This window comes from Leptonychotes weddellii, chromosome 6 (assembly GCF_054177405.1).
Source record: "Leptonychotes weddellii isolate Sample4059 chromosome 6, ASM5417740v2, whole genome shotgun sequence".
Classification (NCBI taxonomy): Eukaryota; Metazoa; Chordata; class Mammalia; order Carnivora; family Phocidae; genus Leptonychotes; species Leptonychotes weddellii.
Window position 1 is genome coordinate 44,633,631 of NC_138374.1, and position 18,985 is coordinate 44,652,615.

An 18,985-nucleotide genomic window follows, 5' to 3' on the forward strand; every position below is an offset into this window, starting at 1 on the left:
TGAACTAGAAAGAAATGTCGAGTCTTTCCCTCACGGAGCTTACAGACAATAAGAGAGGACCGACGTTGGCAGGCTAGTGGTATCAATGCTCTGAGGAGGAATAGAGCAAAGGCGCGGGGTGGTGGTGGGGGGTGTCACTTTCAACAGGGCGGGCAGGGAAGCTCTTAGTAATAAGGTCACGATGACCTGAGAATGGTGAGGGAAGTAGCCGTGGGGCTCTCCGGGGGCAGGGGGAGCAGCCAGTGCAATTAGTCCGAGATGGGAATGGGTCTGGAACATTCTGGCAGCACAAGGAGGCTGATGCGGCTGGAGAGAGTGAGTGAGTGGGAGACTTGTAGGATGGCGGCAGATTGGGTGCGTTGGACTGTGTGAAGGCTGTGACTTGTCCTCCAAGTGGGACGAGGAGCCACAGGAGGGTGTTGGAACAGCACCAACACAATCTGACTTATATTTTTTAGAGTAGTTTTCCTCCCAGATGAGCTGTTTAAGCCACTTCCCAGATCTGGAATGAGGAGCCGGTGTCCAGAGAGCTGAGATGAAATCAAACCCGAGGCAGCCTCGGAGCTCCTGGGGGCAGCCCCAGCAGGGAGCCGTGAGGAAATTCTGAATTCCTCCCAGCAGCTGACCCCCCATCCCCTCTCCAGTCACCCAGCAGGTGTGGTGCCCAGGGTGGCCTTGGCACCAGCCTCAGCCGACAGGTGTTGGTACGAGTGTACCCCGGGGTGAGTGAGCCCAGCCAGGCAGCAGGTGCGGTGGCAGCTCACAGGAGGGTGGGGCCAGCACAGTGGGCCACCTGGCAGGACTTGGCAATTCCAACATCCTGCTGGGGCTCAGGGAGATAATGGGGGCCCTGCCCTGCAAGATGCAGCTGGGCGGGGATCTGAGAGTTGAACCGTGTGTTCTGGGAGGCCTGGCTTTGGGGCCCAGGACTCCTTTCTCCAGAACAGCATTGCTTCCTGTCCGAACCAGAGGACAGCAATGCTGCCTTCAGCGCGCCCTGCCCCCCCAAGACAGTTAAGTGCTATGCTCCACCTTATCAGATCACAAGGCAGCACTCATTGGTGTTTATAGAAGAGGCTTTGAGAAATGAACTAACTTCTTCAAGGCCATCCAGAAAAGCTTGACTTGGATTTGAGCATTGTGAGCCTCTGGGTTCTTCCTACCACACCACAAACCTGAAGTTTGCAGGATACTGGGTCCAAAACAGGAAGGACGAGAGACGGAGAGGGGGCCCAGAACTGAGGACTGGGGGTTGTGGAGTCCTGGGATTAGAACGGGCTTGCTCTCCAGTACTGGGCCAGGGCCGCTCCCATTGCTGGGGAAAGCCAGGCCCTTTGAAGACAAGAAAGGTTGCTTCCTGCCGTGGCCCCTCCACCCGAAGCCTGGCCCAGTGGTTTCTGCCAGTCCCAGGAACACCCAGACTCCAGGTTGCAGGCTGGTGCAGCAGAGGGATGTGCTTGGGAGTGGCTGGTTCCTTCGGGCTGCATTTGAGGGGATGCATCATCTTGCCCAGGAGGCAGCAAGGATAAGAGCAAGAGAGGCGGCTGGGGGGGGGGTGGTCACTCCTGGCTGGGCTGGGGGGCACTGGGCATGTGGCTTCCCCTCCAGCCCGCGGTGTTCTTATGTGTATAATGAGGAGGGTTGGCATCCGAAGGGTTTACTGAGGTCCCTTCTGACGCTTTGGTGTTTGATCTTATGATTCAGGAGCAATGCCTGAGCATCCAACTGACGTGTGCTCTGTGTAGTGAGCACCAGGTGCGTGTGGTCTGGGCAGGCCCTTGGCCACAGATGACAGAGGAGGCCTGAGGCCCTCCGTGGCCACACCAATAGGAAGTCACTGAGGGGAATGCTCGAAGGAATAGGGAGAAGGCACAGCAGGGGTGAGGCCGGTGGGAGAGTGCCTGAATGAGGAGGCAGCAGGCGGGGACTGGTCCACTGTGCCCTCAGACCCCTGGACCCGCACCCTCGCCCTGCAGCCCTGCCCACCCTGCCATCTGGGCACACATTAGATGTCCCGTGCTGTCTGCACGAGGGAGCTGTGGCTTGTTTTATGGAAGACTCTGGTAGGGAGAGAGGGCAGGGCTGGAGGGAAGAGTGGCCTCCGAAGTAAGACTGAGCCCCTTTATCAAGGAGGTGGCTGTAGCCAGATCTGCATCTTCCGGGACACACCCCCAGGCCCTACCCTGTTTTGTTCTTTCCTGCTCCTTCTTCCTCCACATTCCTCTCTTCTCCCCAAGGCATCTTTGTCTCCATTTCAGAAAATCTCTGGTGTCCTGAGGCTGGGGTAGCTGGAGCCTATAGCTTGTGGGGTCTCTCTCTCTTTCTCACTCACACACTCACACACACAGGGCGACATGCACACAGTGGTCTCCCTGGAGGATGAGTGGGGATCAGGGCCAGGTCTCTCCTGATACCAGGGAGCCTGCCTGACCCTGCTCAGGAGTCCTCCCGGAAGGGTAGCTGAGTCCTTCTCTGCACTGGGAAGTGGAAGTTTTGATGGATGCCCACTTTCTGGGTTCAGAACAAAGCACCAGTCCCCACTGTATCCCACCCCTCCCCCCAGCAAGGTCCTGGAGGCATAGGAGAGAGAGCAGTGTCCTGGGACCCAGGAGGCAGCTTCCCTTGGGCCCTCAGTCTCCTCATCTCTAATGGGAGGCTGATCTGATGGAGTTCAGAATCAGAAGGGATCTAAGAGGCCCCTTGGTCCAGGGCCCACTCTGTGTAGGAATCCCTGCCCGCACTGTCCTGGGGGGTGCCCCGCACCTCCTGCTGGAGCCCCTCCAGAAGTTGTGGTGCCTTCCCTCCCAGGGCCCATTGCCTCGTTGAAAAGTCATAGCTGTTAGAACCTATACTCGCTTATCCTCCATTCTGTAATTATTTATTAAGATTTCTCTCTGGGTCAGTGTCCTGCCTAGGGTCATCAGCGTCTCTCTCAGGGCCACCGATCAATGTGATGGTGCAGTTTTAACTGATTATCTTTGGAGGCAACCAGTCCCAGCAATGGGGGCTCTGTCTTGGCAACCATAGCTGCCTAGCCCCAGGCCAAACACTGTACGTCGTTGATCTGACGTAAGCTTCGCCACCATCTTGATGGGGTCGGCATGCCGATCCACATTTATATGGAGGAGGTGAGGCTCATGAGCTTGTCAGTGGCAGAGCTGACCAAGCTCCGGTGGGCTGTCTGCCTCCAGCCCTCTCAAGCTCTGTGCCTTCTTCTGAGAAATGCCTGCTCTCAGTTACCCTGTTTGTGCAATGGGGATAACTCCACCTGCCTGTTGGATTATCATAAGCTCTGAGTAAGGTCAGACATGGAAAGCACTTAATTTTTAGTTCTGGCTTGAGAAATGGTGGCCAGTCACTATTATACTGTCCTTACCATTCCTTCCCTGCCGTGTGTCTCTGCAAGGAAACAACCCCCCTGGGCCTCTGCCCTCTTTTCTCCAGAGCGTGGGGTTGTACCTGCTGCCAGCGAGGGATGCTTTGGTCGGAGTGAGGTCAGAGTGGAGGGGGGCTTGCCCGCAGGCCAAAGGTGGCTGCCCTCTGCAGCATGCTCTGCAGAGCTCCGGCCTCCTTGCTGTCCTGCTCCCCCAGGCCTGCCTCCCACATGTGGTAATTAAGCCCACAGCATCTAGTGTTAGCAAATACGAACACGGGCATTATCTTTCTTTAGTCTGTGTTTTTCCTTGCCTATCATAAAGTAATTAAAATAATGAATGCCTTGTAAAACAATAGTTAAGAGGGCTGGCAAAAGGGCATTATCTGCAATACACCTCTTGTGCTCTGAATTATTGATGCATTGAAAGCACCGTGACTGGGGTGGACTCACTGGCTCCTGGCCCTTTCCATGCGGCTTCTCTCCTCCAAGGTCTGCTGGTCTGCCAGGTGGCTGTGGGGCCTGAGCCTCCAGGGCTGAGGGCAGCCTGTGGCCATGGACCAGCTCTGACCACGTCGCTAGGGGGGCACTGTTCGGAAGGAGACACAAGAGCCTCTGATTTGAGGGCTTTGCCCTGCCCCGACCTCGCCCTTGTCCACCCCCAGCCCCTGGTTCTGAAAGAAGCGGGTGGTTCTGTCCTGGGTGAAGGGAAACACTGGGAAAGAGCTGGGGGTTCAGATCCATATCCCATTTTAGATCAGGGCAGGGATGATTAAGCCATGTCAGCATGATTAGGGACAGGGGTTCTCAAAGTGGGGTTCCCGGGTGGGAAGCATCAGTATTCTCTGGGAACTTGGTAGAAATGCAGGTTCTGGCATGGGACCCAGCACTCTGTTTTAACAAGGCCTCCACGTGGTTCTGATGCCCACTTGAATTTGAGAATCACTGTTTTCGAGGGCCAGTGGCTCAAGGAGAGGTGGGAGGTGGTGGGACTAATGAACTGAAAGTGTGTTGTATGCCTTTGGGCACTGGTTAGTCCTGTCAACATCTCTGTGGCAGGCCATATTTTCTCCCGTCTTATGGGGGGGGTGTCCCATGGGGCATGAGAGCTGAATCTACACCTGCAGTTCCTGAGGTTCATAGTGAGGGCCTCTGAATCAGGGCTGTTGTGATTTTCAGGACACCCAGCTATGCAGAATCTCCACATGGTGAAGACTCAGGGTCCTAACAGGCCACTGAGACTGGCCTTAGGTTGCTTGGGTAGCAGACTCCACAGTGTCAATAGGTGGCCCCCGAGCGTGCCCACCCTGGGGCTCCCCCACCACAGGCCTTCTCTTAGACTATTCTAGCTCCCTGGGGCCTCATACGCTTAGAGAGACAACATGAGCACCCAGTTCTGCCGATGCGCCTTCTGGCTTCCCAGCTTCCCTTGAACCCATGGAGACCAGAAGGGGAGAACCCTGTGTCAGGAGCAGCTTCCTGCCTGCCTGCAAATCCCCAAGAGGATGACTCATCCTGTGCATCTCATCTGTTTTCTTTCTTTTTTTTTGGATATTTTTTTATTAACATATAATGTATTATTTGTTTTAGGGGTACAGGTCTGTCCTTTCCTCACTCTGCCTTACCCCCACTCACTGCAGACGAAGGTTTTCACCTCTGCCTTGGTTTCTCTCCCTTGCTCCAACTCACAGTGATCCCCAGTGTCTGTTTGCTTTGAAACTTAATTCTAAGCTTTTAAATGCTGAACATAATTTGCCGGCATCTTTTTCTACATCTATACTTGCAAAAATAATCTCAGTGGATATTTGAGTAGGGGGCCCAGTTAAATTTAAATTTTATGTAATGAATATATTTTTAGTATAGCTATGTGTCGTGTAAAAAATTTGTTGTTTATCTGAAACTCAGTTTTCTCTGGGTGTCCTGTATTTTGTTTGGCAATCCTAGGCCCAGTGAGGGGCTGATACTCATAACCCTTTTATTTATTCATTCATGTTTATTGAGCCACCTATATGCAAGTCACTCTTTTAGGCCCTGGGGATGCCGGAGTTGGTAGGGGGTGGCAGACTATGAATGAAAAATAAAACAGAAAAGGTGGTGCTGTTAGAAGGCAGAAGTGGAATTTTAAAAGGGTAGCCAGAGAAGATTTCATTGAGCAAAGACTTGAGGGAGGTGGTGGGAGGGGCAAGCTTTGACCCCCTGTGGGAGAAAAGAATTCTAGGCAGAGGGCACATTGCATACAAAAGCATGCAGTTTAGGGCCCCAAGTTGGCCTCATTTATCTAAAGAAATCAACCTTGTTTCCTCAAGCATGTTTTTAGCCATGAAGGGGAATTTATTCTCTTTTGTAATTAAAAAGCTCTGGTGTGGATTTCAGGCACAGCTGGATTCAGGTGTTCAAATGACATCAGTATTCTGTCACTTCTCCTAGTTTCCTCTGTGGTGGCTTCATTCTCAGGGAAGGATTACCTTTCTTACTCTTTCCAGCAAAAGTCCCAGGCTTGAGGTGTATTGGGTTGGCATGGGTCATGTAACCGTCACTGGCCCAGTTGCTCTTGCTTAAGGGATGGGATGGTCCAATTAATCCATCTCTATTCCTGGAGCCACTGTGGGCCTTCAGTTCCTTTTGAACTACACAGATGGCGATGAGGAGATGGGGATTTTCTTAAGAAAGATAGGGCACTCCTGCGAGCAGGATAGGATACCTGGGCAGGTGGAGACCACAGCATGCCAACCTCATCTCCTTTGTAGTTATTCCATGACCCTAGACAAGATGCTTTCTCTCCTGAGTTTAGTGATTTTTTATCCCCCTTTAAAGTGGAAAGAGGGTGCCTGGGTGGCTCAGATGGTTAAGCATCTGCCTTCGGCTCAGGTCATGATCTCAGGGTCCTGGGATCGAGTCCCGCATTGGGCTCCCTGCTTCTTGGGAGCCTGCTTCTCCCTCTGCCTCTCTCTCTCTCTCTGTCTGTCATGAATAAATAAATAAAATCTTTAAAATAAAAAAAAAATAAATAAAGTGGAAAGAGAATAATTTCATTCTTTCTTTCACAAAGATATTTTAAGAGAAAATAAAGAAAAAATTCTTAAAAAAAAAAAGATTTAAAAGAAAATCAAAGGCATCATGCATCCCATCTCCCTGCCCCTTGTACCTTCAAGCCAGTTCCCCCATCAGCCAGGACCCTTCCAACTTTGATTCTTTTGGGTAGGTTGTGTTTAATGAATTCAGTTGTTTCCTATTCTCAACGCTGTTCTCTCTGTTGCCAGGAGGCGCAGAAGATTAACAATGGCTCCAGCCAGGCGGATGGCACTCTCAAGCCAGTGGACGAAAAAGAGGAGGCAACGGCAGCCGAGGTCGGCTGGATGACCTCCGTGAAGGACTGGGCGGGGGTGATGATATCTGCCCAGACACTGACTGGCAGAGTCCTGGTGAGTCCCCAACTCCCTCCTCCTCGGCGAGGCCTGCTGTGTGGTCCATGATGCCTCTGCTTAGAGGGACACCATGTTTCCCGGGGCTTCTCCAGGCCTCCGGCTATTGGGAAGTGGGGGGTGAGCAGTGGGTCATGGAGTAGAGGCCGGGTTCTCTGTGTACATGAGCCAGTGGTTTGAGGGGTATCTGCAGAGTGGGCCAGCATCTGGGGCAAAGAGGGTCTGTTGGGGAGGATGTAGAGCATTTCCTCTGCCAGCAGCATAGGTATACACACGCATGCACACGCAGGCATGCACAGATACATGAGCATGCACACAGACGCACACGTACACAGCTTGATAATCTTGGAGAGGAGAAGGGAGTCGAAGAAATGTGTGCTCAGAATTCTGCAGAGAGCCCATAAAGGATAAATGCCAGGATCCAGAGAGTTCTCTTGGCTCTCTTGGGTCTGCTCTGGACAGGAGTTCCCCTGAGAAGGATGCTGCATTCCAAATGATTTCTTGTTACAGTTCTGGAAGCTGCCCTTCCTGGGCCTGAAGCTGGGGCTTGGTCAAGACTCATTTGGCTCAAAGAATGAATGGGAATGTCCTGACAGTTGGGTGAATCAAAGATCAGGCAGGGACATTGGAAACCTTGATGTTTCCTGGCAAAAGCTCAGTAAGGAGGTGACGAAAGGTATAGGGAGGTGGTGAAAGTTCCACCCGTCAGAATCCTTCTTGGAGAGAACTCTACATTATGTTTGCAATGAATATCTCACAAACTGCTTAAGGGAGGGGAGAAGACACTGAATGTCATGCTCGTGTCACAAAGGTGGTGGCCAAACAGCCTCCCAGGAGGACAAGGTTCTATGAACTGAGAGAGCTTTCAGGAGCCGAGCCTTCTGGAGAGTCTGGATGTGAAGCTGTGGCTGATGTTAGTTGCTGGCAACATAGAAAAGGGAGAAATTTAAAGCTGGGGCTTGGGAGAGGAGGAGAGAGGAACCAGTGAGGCCAGTTGCTGCCTGGAGCAAGACAACCCGGGTCGGTAGGACCAGGAGAGACCTGGTGGCACGGAGCGTCTAATGAGCAAGTGAAGGTGGCTTGCTGTGGGCTGTGCCATGTTACCCCCATCCTCACCTCCCTGCAGAGTCTTTGGTAAAGGCTCCATTGCTCTTTTGTGCTTGTGTAAGAGTGGATTCTGTGTAGGAAGCTTGTGGAGGTTGAATTCCGGGTCTGGGCATTCATGTGGGAGGAAATGCAGGCAGTGCATTCTCTACCTGTGGTAGTGATGGTGGACGAGGATCAGCAGACACTTTGGTTGCCCAAATGTGATGCCTGTCGCTTCCACGTGGCCACTGTAGACAGCCCTAATTATCTTCATCAGCATCAGCCAAGAGTTACCGAGGATGACTCGGCTAGGTGTTTTTTCCAGTCCTATGGAAAACAAGGAATGATCTAATTCCATTGCACCATGGACGAAAGTTATTGAAGGAGTGTCTGGAGGAGAAACGCGATGAGTACAAGCATTGTGTGGGTGTGCATGGGGACATAGGGACCATCAAGCAAGCCTTCGTGGCAGTTCACAGAGAGGAGAGCCTTTGAGCTAAAACTTCCGTTTCAAGATGAACTGAGCCCATGCTTGATGACAGAGAAGATGTCAAAGATAAAAGCTTGGGAACAAGAAAGGGACCACTTAGTGGGCCAGAGGCTGAGGAGAATACCTAAATAATAAACAATAAGACAGAAAGCATTTGAGTTGAGCTTTGAACTGTGAGCTAGCATCATGAATGTTCGTTGAGGAGAGGGGATCATCCCAGAGGGAGGGAAGGGGTGGCGGAGAAAGGGCACGGCGCGGAGGGAGGCCCAGGTCGTGAACACAAAGCCACCTGAGGGGACGGAAGCCTGGGAAGGTGGGCTGGAGACAGCTTGTCAGGTCTTCAAATGCCCAGCTGAAGAAGTTGGACTGAATTTTGTAGGGAAAGGAGATTTTGAGGGAGGGGCATCACGATGGGAGGTTGTGCAGAGAGAAATACAAGCGGACAGGTGGAGGGTGGATTGGGGAGGTGGGAGCTCGAGGGGCTAGGGTCAGTGAGGACCATGAGCTCTGGTGCTGGGGACAGGCCACCGGCGAAGCCGCTGCAGCAAGGCCTGAACGAGCCCACCCGGTGCTGGCAGGTGGGCGGATGTGCTTTGGAAGCAGAACTTACAGGCCAAGTGCACCAGTAGTCGTCTTGATACTCCTGCTCACGGTAACATTCTTGAGAGCCTCTTGTGAGACAGGCACTGTGCGAGGCCCTATACATTATGATCAGGTTGAAGGGTGAGGGCCATGTTGTATTTGTTCCCTATCGCCCATTTTGCCGTTGGGCTGTAGGGGTTCATTACAAGGAAGCAAGTGAGCCAGTCTTATCAATGAATTCATGTCTGTCTTACAGTCGAGAAACCCAAAGCTTAGGAAGGGCAACACCTGGCTGAAGAATATGCAGCCTCAAGTGACACCACCGGGCTCCGATCTGCAGGCCTCTGGACTCCCCGTCTAGTGCTCTTTCTGTGTCATTACTTCCCAGTTGAAGATAATGCCTCTTCTTTTTCTAAGCCACTGTCAGCCGTTGCTTTGGCTGTGACATTTTGATATTACTGTCTGAGCCAATTAGGTCCTGAGGTGGTTTGGCCTGATTCTCTTAACATTTGCCCAGAGGAGCACCATCTGCCTCAGCCTCCCGTGACGCCAGCTTCTCTCTGAAGGTCTCCTTGGAGAAAATCCTGCCCAGGCCGCCCTGGCTCACTCAGAGCAGAGCAGGCCCCGCTGCACAGAGAGCAGGCGTCTGGGAGTTCCGGGCAGTGCCTCTGGAACAGGCCTCTCCTTCAGGAGGAGGCAGGGCTTTGCTCTGAGGAGGGAGCAGATTTCACATGGAAGTCTCAGTGCGCACGAGAAAGCATCTCTGCCTGTTCAGAACCGAAGGATGTGTTTGTCTTGAGCTGTCCAAATGTTTATCCTTGCAACAATGGGACTGAAGCAAGACTAGACATCCAGCTGTTCAGAGTTTCCCTATTCAATTTTTAATTTTTTCTTTTTCTTTCTTTCTTTTTTTTTTTGACACATGGCTCAGGAGCTTGGCCTCCACACCTGGGCCCCTTTCTTACCTGTCTCGTTGTCATAGGTGAGAGTCTCAGAGCTGGGCATTGTGGGTAAGGCCCAGGTTGGAGAGGATTCCCCAAGACAACCCCAGCACATCTGTAGACACACCTGCTGTCTAGGATCTCTCGGACGAGCCCATGGTTCATGTAGTAAGTGCTTATTTCTCACCTGCACCAGGCACACTATTCTGGGCCCTGGGCATAAAGCCACAAGTGACAGAGATGCTGGGTGTGAACTCTTTATATTGATAAACTAGATATAAAGTTGTAGAGCTCCGTGTGAAAAAGGATAAATGATAGTCACCATTCAGCAGGGCTTTAACTTCCCACCTGGAGCTTCGGCTTCAGGTCTCGAAAGAGCCTGCCTTGTCTCCCGCTGTGGCACTCAGGCTTAGCTTCCAGGAAAGAGCAAGACTGGACAGAGTCTCCGCTTGGAGTGCATGGCTGAGGGGTTCTGCTTCCAAGCGAGCACCAGGCGGGCAACAGTTGCAGCTTCCTTTTTTTTTTTTTTTAAATTGCAGATATTTATTATTTTCTGATTATAAAAGGGGGTAAATGCTTATTTCAAAATTTGGGAATATACTGGGAGAATTGGTGGAAAGTCCACTTTGGGACGTGGAGCTGGCCCATGCTGCAGAATGTTCGGTGTAGCCATGAATGCCGTGGAGATACCCCCCAGCTGTTTGGGTGTTGCTGGGGCTTTGTTCACCACACCTCATGTTATCCCTTTTATGCACAGACTCAGGAGATAGGTGGTTCTTTGTGCCAGGGATTGCTGTGGTCTTCCTGGTGGACCTTCCGTGAACACTTTAAGTTGGGAAAGGGATCATGGCCCTTTCCTCGTAGTGGCTGCTATGAGCCAAGTTCATGGCCCACAGAAAACACACAGCATCTCAGGATTTGCATTCTACACGTTCACATCCCCCTGACTTCATCTCTTTGTCTCTTGGCTCATTTTCCCTTTGTCCTGATTTTCTTACTCTCCTCCTCACACTTTACACCTATGTGGTTATATGCTCCATTACTGTTTGGTGAGCTAATTAAATTTTTCTAAGAATAAGGCGGTGTGTATAAATAAAGAAGGCAAGAAACAGAGTAGGCTTTTGTATTATTTCGTTGTACTTTACAGAATCAGAAGCCAAAGTCAGTGGTTAGTAGTTAGTCTAGTTCAGGGTCAGTGAGGTGTTCTGTACGGGGTCAGATAGTAAAGATTTTAGGCTTTGCAGGTCATAGGGGCCCTGTCACAACTACTCAACTCTGCCATTGTCATTTGAAAGCAGCCGTAGACAATACACAGGTGTGACTGTGTTCCAATAAAACTTGCCACAAACAGGTGGTGGGCCAGATTGTTGTTCATGGCCATAGGTTGCTGACCCATGATCTGTTTAGTTCCTTATTTAGTAAATAAAGAAATCAAAAGGCAGAAACTGGAAGAACTTCCCTAGGAAGGAATTTTCTAAGGTAAAGAGAGCACAAGAGGGACAGTACCAGAGAACCCATTTGCAATGAGGAAAATTATAGACACACACACGACCTCAAGTAGACACACACATGCACTCACCCCATCTCTGTGAACCATCTTGTTTCTGAACCTTCATGTTAATTCCTATATTGATCTCCGAGTGGCTGTCTCTTTAAGAAAAAACTACGTCTTGTGGCCAAGAATGGCCACATCTCAAGGTGTAAGCTGGGTCTACATTGCCTGGGCCATACCCCAGTCCCTTTACACAGTCAGTGCTTTGTGCTTCTCTTCACAGACTGGTTTTGTCCATACAATGATCAGCTCCTTGAGCAAAGATAGAACTCTTAGAACTGCTCTTTATGGTTATTTTCCCCATATTCCCATGCCAGTACATTTGCATATTGCTCCAGGAAACATCTAAATCTAATCCACGAACGGAGAAGGTATGCTACTTCCTTTACTGTCATGGGGATGATTTGTTGAAGGAGGAGAAAGAAAAACACCAATCATGGGGCGCCTGGGTGGCTCAGTCGGTTTAGCGACTGCCTTCGGCTCAGGTCATGATCCTGGAGTCTCCGGATCGAGTCCCGCGTCGGGCTCCCTGCTCGGCAGGGAGTCTGCTTCTCTCTCTGACCCTCCCCCCTCTCATATGCTCTCTCTCTCTCATAAATAAATAAAATCTTTAAAAAAAAAAAAAAAAAGCAAAACACCAATCTTTCCCTTTATCTCCCTAAATACATCGCCTGTGGCATTTTACATTCACGTAAATAATACAAAAGGCTACTCTGTTTCTTGCCCTCTTTATATACATAGGCTGGGCCATATCTATCTTTATTTCCTAGGGCCCCAAAGAAAATATGTATCAAATACGCCTTTCAAATAGAAATAATCCTATTGGTTTAATAGGGTTAAATAGACGTGTTCTGTTGTGCCATTTGCACATGAAATTGGACCAGTTGTATAAAATGGAGGTGCACATGGGCATGGGCTTAATCAAATATGTGACATTTGTTGCTTTCATTTCTCCCTTAGGTGACTCATGGTGCTGCTGACATTTCTCATCAGCAGCCTCTACTTTTCTTTTCCAGGGCTGCCTGGTGGCAAATTCACTCACAGCTCACATTTCCATCTCTCTTTGCCTCTCCTCCACGCCCCCTCCCCTTTTTATTACATTTTAGGCAAATCTACATAAAGTTTTTATATCACCTACAAATGTCCTATGTCGCGGAAAGACCAGAGGTGTCATGGGCCTGCATTCTTAGTAAGAATGTTCTCATAGTGAAGAGGTAGATCCTGCTATCTGTGCACTTGGGGGTCAGTTGGGATTTTGTTTGAGTTTTTTGTTAAATCCCGTAAGGAGCCTTCTTTTAAAGGAGATGCATGGCAGTCCCTCTCCAGGACTTAATAATGGCCCTTCATTTTTTCCTGTGCAAAGAGTTTATATTTTGGATATGAATCAGTAAGTCAAGGAAGGGGTGTTTTCTTTATATCATTAAACAGGAGATGTTTTGTCCTCACCTGTTGAAGGGCGCACTAGATTGCCTTAGATTTGTTACCTGTGACCCAGCACCATTGGGTGGGAAAACATGAGTCAGGGAAGTCACTGAATCCAGCAGACACTCATGATGGGTGGTGAACTGCCTGTCACTGGAGACGTTCAAAGACAGGCAGGATCACATTTGGTGCCATTTCTGTCGGTTGCTTAGACTTCATCCCCACGGCTTTAATTGGGTTCTACAGCAAACTAGATCTAGGAGATGCTCTAGGATAAAAATGGGTTTCCTGGAACTTGGACAGACTTTATTTCTCTCCTCTTTTTGAGATTTGTCAGTGCATATCAGCATGTAAGCCTCGAAGAAGTCCTGTAGTAAAAAGGCAGAAAGACTTTGCTTTGCCCAGCATTTCCCATTCCTGTTTCACCATTGAACCCTTTCTTCATGAGACACCTGTGGGCATCATAAAGAACACACTTTGGGAAACAGTTAAGTAGTCCAGGGATCGGTGAACTGTAACCCACGGTCCAAATCTAGCTCACTGCCTGTTTGGCTCACAAGCTCGCAAGCTAAGGATGGTTTTTAAATTTTTAATGGTGTTTTAAAAAAAATCAAGAATATCTTGTGACATGTGGAGTTATATGAAATTCAAATTTCAGTGTTCATAAACAAAGCTTTATTGGGACATAGCCATGCTCACTCATTTACATATTGTCTGTGGCTGCTTTTGTACTGAACTGCAATGCAGAATTGAGTGGTATCCACAGAGTCCAAAATACCCACCTGCCTAAAATAGTTACTGTCTGGCCCTGTACAGAAAACGTTTGCCAGCCCCCAAACTAGATTAAGTTCCCCCTCTGCTCCATGACTGTCAGTATTTCTAAGTAGCCAGAGGGATTTGCCCCACAGTTCCCCGTAGCACAAGTTAATGGATAAGGTGTACTATCTAGGCCCTTAGGCAGACATTTAGTCCCACAACCTCAACCAAATGATGTGGTAGAGATGGGGAGACAAAGGCCAGAGCCAGGTGGGCCCCCAAGTTCGACAGCAGGTTCCCAGCTGGCTCAGTTTAACGGATTTCCCCTTCCCAAGGTCAGTGGAGTGTGTCTGGGAATTCTGCAGCAGGGTCGCTCCCTACATCTCCACCTGCCTGCATCCCCTGCAGTCAGCCCGCCTGGGCCCTGCCCAGCAGCCGAAGTCCAGTCCCTGCCACGGAGGACACGCGTGGTTCGGGCCTGCAGGCTCTACATCTTGGCCACGCTGGCTGTCATGTGCACTGCTGGTCCGCAGGCCACGTGCTCTGCGAGCCGGCCTCCCCAGCGCCTTCTGTAAAGAGCAGCTGTTAATTTTACTAGCTGGTGTGTTGGCTCCTCTGGCCTCCCCTGTGGAAATGAAGGAGAGTTTCAGAAAGGAATCCTCGGACAGCTCTGGGGAGAGGAAAACCTCCTGGCCCAGGAGCAGGCTGCTTCATCCCGGCTGTTTGTCTCTGACTCCCAGGGGCCTCGGGGCTCTGGTGGCAAGTGCTCATGCCCCATTGCCTCTCTCCTCCGGGGTTTCCAGGGGCAGGAGGGGGAGGGAGATGGGTGCCTATGTTGTCCTCCCATCTTATCTGTCTATTCATTCATCAACATCCATTCATCCATCTGTCCCATCCACGTGCCTTTATTGGTGTTCCCCGGCACACGGAATTGAATGTAGCTCCCGGCGGATGCCTGATCAATAAGGTAGGGCACAGCAGGGCTCTCCCGTGCCAGGCACCCTTGCTTCTATTCTTTCTGCTGCAGCTTCTGGGTGTGGGCTGGGAGATAGGAGCCCTCCCCCTTTGCTGAGCCAGCATTCTCTGACCGGGGGCTTCTACTCTCTTATTCTCCATCTGGCTCCTTGTGTCTTTTTCTCATTGGATTGGAACCAACAAGGAGGATAGGTAGAGCACTCAGCCTTCCCAGCATCTCCCAACTCCTGCTTTTCCTCTCTCCCTGGGACATGCATCCTCAGGAAGGGAAGCTGAGGGCTATTGTGCACGGTCCCGTAGAGCACTTAGGGACCCAGCCTCTGCAGCCCTTCTGCAGAGTCCCAACTTGCCCCTCTCTAGGGCTTTGACCCTGCGCGAATAGCTTCATTTTGGTGCCTCAGTTTCCTCATCTGTCCAGTGGGCATAGTAATAGTCCCTGCTTAATCTTGTAAGGATTTGATGCCTCCGTGTGTATACGATGTTTAGAATGGTGGCTATTACCTGGTGAATGCTTACTAAGCATTAGCTATTATTACTTTGTCATTGTTGTGAGAGCCCAGTGACATGTCACGGAGGAAATGGGCTGGTGTGGAGGGAGTGGAGAATAAATCCTTTCCTGCAACAGAGATGGAGCAGCCCTCGGACCTCACCACACTCAGATGTCCTTTAAGAGTGCCGAACCAGTTCTGGGCCTGGCCATTTGAAAGGGCTCTGAGTGTCCCAGGCAGGCCCTAGTTTGAGTCCAGCCAGCTGATGATGTTTGCTCCATGCACACAATTCCGGCCCTGTCATTTCTGAAGCTGGCTCATGCCAGCCTGACTCACCAGTGTCAAGTCGGCCAGGAAATTCTCACTTCATATAGCCTCCCGGAGCCGGCCGGGGGCTGCAGGGCAGACCAGGCTCACCCTGGGAGCCGTACATCGCAGGAGTGTGTGTCATAGGAAATGCCTTAGCAGGATGACAAATGGGTCTTGTACAAAAAGGGTCAAGTGCACTCACCGTGGTCCCCATGTCCAGTCCTTCCTGGATATGGGGCGAAGCTGACAGACACAGAGCTGGTTTCAGAGAACACATCATCTCCAGTTTATGAGAAGATGTCTTCAACATTCAGTTTGGCGGGCGGTAAGCACAGATCTGTTGGAAGGATGCGGGAAAGTGTGCTGTCACCAGAAGAGGACACAGATTCTGCTGTACATGCAAGGCATCTCCTTTGAGCTATTCATTCATTCTTTGAAACATTCCTGGAAGATCTACTAGGTGTCAGATGTTATTTAAGGCACTGGACACATGTTAGTTCTTCTAGCAAAATCTGCAAAGTGAAATCATTCAAAGTGTTGAAAGTGTAAATGTTATGCCTGCATTTTGCTACAAGGCTCTGGGTAGCAAGATTTTTGAAGTATACTTTGGTCATAAATCAGAGCCCATGACCTCTCCATCCGTCCTTGGACAGGCCTGGGAGCCCGACTTTTTTAGTCCTGATCACACATCCTTTGTATTCCTGCTGCTGGGCCTGAGGGGCCTGAGCAAATGTGTTTCTATGACTAATGTTAGACTAACTTCTCTTTTCCCATCCGGTCAAAGCTGGCAACCCCTGGAGGCTTTGTAGGAAGCAGAATGCCTGTATTTGGAGCCCACCCTCTTGTGCCGGGAGAGTTTTCTCACTTGGCTTTTCCCCCAGGGCCTTTGGAGGATGCTGAGGGTTTAGCAGCCCCTATTTGCCAGAAAAATACCCTGGTGGACTGAAATCTCCTTAGAGCCTCCATTCCAGCTGTGTGGAAGTTTGTTTAGCAGGGAGACTCAAAAATAGGGATGACGCGGATGACAGAGTTGCCAGCCGTTGTCGTTACTGGGGGCATGTGCTTGCAGAGTCGCGCTCGGGACCGCACACAAGCTGATGCTTCCCAGTTTAGTTTACTAGGCTATGTTTAGGACGAGGCAGACTGACTCGTGCCTGCAGGCCCCAAACATCCCAATTGGGTGCACTTAGAAGCCCCATTTTTAGGGGTCTGGGTCCAGAATGAGGCCTTTTCCAGAAAAACAACTACATCAGGGGAATGACAACAACAGAAATCCACCATTTGCCCTAAAAATTTTATTGCAAAAAATGTTCTCTAGCACTTGCGTAGTGAGGGAACTAGGGCAGGACATTTGCCTGTCTGTCTTTCTTAAGGAATTAGGGCACTCGAGAACTCCATTAAATGCACACAGGCCTTTTAAGCAGCAGGCCCATGTTTTTGCTCATCCAGTTAATTTTAGTTCATACAATTGGCCTGGCACTGATGTGGAAGATCACAACAACGCCGGGAAGCTGGGGGCCTGTCTGAATGGAAGCTTGGTTCTCAATTCCCAAGCCTACTGAGATACAGGTCTTTCCCTAGGGCTTGGGAAGTTACCTGTCAACTGTATGTGCCGCCTTCCTGGGCAAGCAGACCTCTGGGCCTTCCTTGTTTGCTGGGCACAGGTGAATCCAGAAGCTGAATACACAGGTCATGCTGGTTTCTTGCACCTGTGGAGAATCCAGGGTCCAGCAGATTGCTCTGATGGATCGAGAGACCCTCACCTTCCTAGGTCTGTTCCCAGCCTGCCTCAGCAAAGAGGCTGAATTTTGACCTTTTCCCCATTGCTCTTTTTAGCCGTTTTTTCTTTCCTTTTGGTGGCTCTTGGTGAAGTGACTGTCCTTAGGGAAACAGGGAGCAGCTCATTAAAAAAGAGAGAAGAAAAGACCCTGTTTCTACACCACCTTCTCTTAAATTCGAGTTTCGCTTACATTAAAAATAGCTTGAAACAGAGGCCGAATTGCAAGAGGGTGGCATTTCAGAGGGCAGTCTGCTGGCTCCCTGGTTGCCACACACACCTGCTAGGTCCGTTAGCCTCTGAACCCGGATTTGCACAGGAAGGCGTGGGGTTTGGAATCCCACTGGGAGAGATCCAGAACATTCTCCTAGTGTGTCATGCTAGATCTTTCTGGAGCTAATTATATCAGCTGGGCACTCAAGGGGCCTTCTGCCTGGGATTGTGCCTCAGGGGTGGAAAATAACTTCCTGCAAAGGAAAAGGGTTGTTTTCAGGAGCTGCCGAATCCCACAGGCACCAACATGGGCTCCTGGGGAAGCTGCCATAAGGTTATTGTCTCCCTCTGAGCCATAAGGTGGGCAACTTGGTTTCTTGGACCTTAGACCTATCCAGGAGGAAAGATCATCAGAAAAAAAGAAAAAAGTTTGCTCCCTAGGTTCATGTAGTGTATCTCTCTGGGCCTTGGGGATTAGTGACAGTGTTTGAGATTAATTTGGGAAATAAAAGTAAAGGTGACAATCACTTTCTTTCATCTGAGGAACTGTGGTCAGCAGAAACCTAACTGGGTTCTTATCCTGGCTCTGCTGTAACCTTCCTGGTGACCTTGGACAAGTCAATTCGCTTTCAAGGTCTTGGTGTCTCTGGGAATGAAACAAGAGGGTGGCAATAGTTTGTTCCCTTACGGTGTTTTCTCATTCCCTCTACTATCCTTTAATCCATAAAGGCAGTGAGGGTTTACCTCTGACCTGTGTGCTCTTGGCAATGTGCTTGGCGCTGGGAGAGCTACAACAGGACAAAGAAGAGTAGTCTTTTCCTCATCTGCTGGAGCAACTGAAGAGCACAGGAGATAGGCCGGGGCGTCCCTGTGGGGCCCTCCCCTGGCTTCGTGTTGCATTTAAAAAGACTCTCCCGGTGTGAGAGGGCCTCTGCCTTACACTCACCTAAGATTCTTTCTCTCCCAGACTCCTTTCCAGGCGGATCTCGATATGCAGAAAGGGAAGCATCTAGTAGAGGGAGCAGGACCTGTGTGTGACTGTGGAGTCGGGCTGGAGGAAGGATGCCCTAGGAGGAGAGGTCACCTCCCAAAGGCCAGGTCCTCCCAGGGGAAGTGGGCTTTTTTTAAACCATTTCAATCTTGGATCCTCCTTGAGTTGTCTTTGAACAGTCAGAAACCTCCAAGGGGATCGTGCTGGGACTCGGAACCACACTAGCACCAACATTGACTTTAAGAGAAACCTTCTTTCCGACCGAGCGGACTCTGTCTGGGGAGACCTTGGGTGACACACAGCTTGTGTCCTTTGCTGTGACAGAAGTGCTGTTGAAGCAAGTCACATGTTCCTGGAAGCCCATTCCTCTTCTGGGGGTAGAAGCAGTACCTGTAAACATTTCAGAGGAGGCACACTAGGGGCGCCTGGGGGGCTCAGTCGGTTAAGAGTCTGCCTTTGGTTCAGGTCATGATCCCGGGGTCCTGGGATCGAGCCCCGTGTCGGGCTCCCTGCTCAGTGGGGAGCCTGCTTCTCCCTCTGACCCTCCCCCGCTCTCATGTGCTCTCTCTCCCTCAAACAAATAAATAAAATCTTAAAAAAAAAAAAAA

General features: G+C 50.4%; 1 protein-coding gene across 18 annotated transcripts in view; it reads left to right on the plus strand.

The window, feature by feature from the left end:
• The window catches only part of KCNMA1 (potassium calcium-activated channel subfamily M alpha 1), a 712,149-nt gene that overhangs the window by 197,431 nt on the left and 495,733 nt on the right, over window positions 1-18,985 (plus strand). For 17 of the 18 annotated variants that reach the window (XM_081824040.1, XM_081824024.1, XM_081824023.1 and 14 more), the window contains exon 2: window positions 6,634-6,795. In XM_081824040.1, coding sequence (XP_081680166.1) covers window positions 6,634-6,795 — 162 coding nt within the window. Of the gene's footprint in view, window positions 1-6,633; window positions 6,796-18,353; window positions 18,953-18,985 lie in introns of those variants that run through there. The other variant, XM_081824041.1, reaches the window with a different exon arrangement.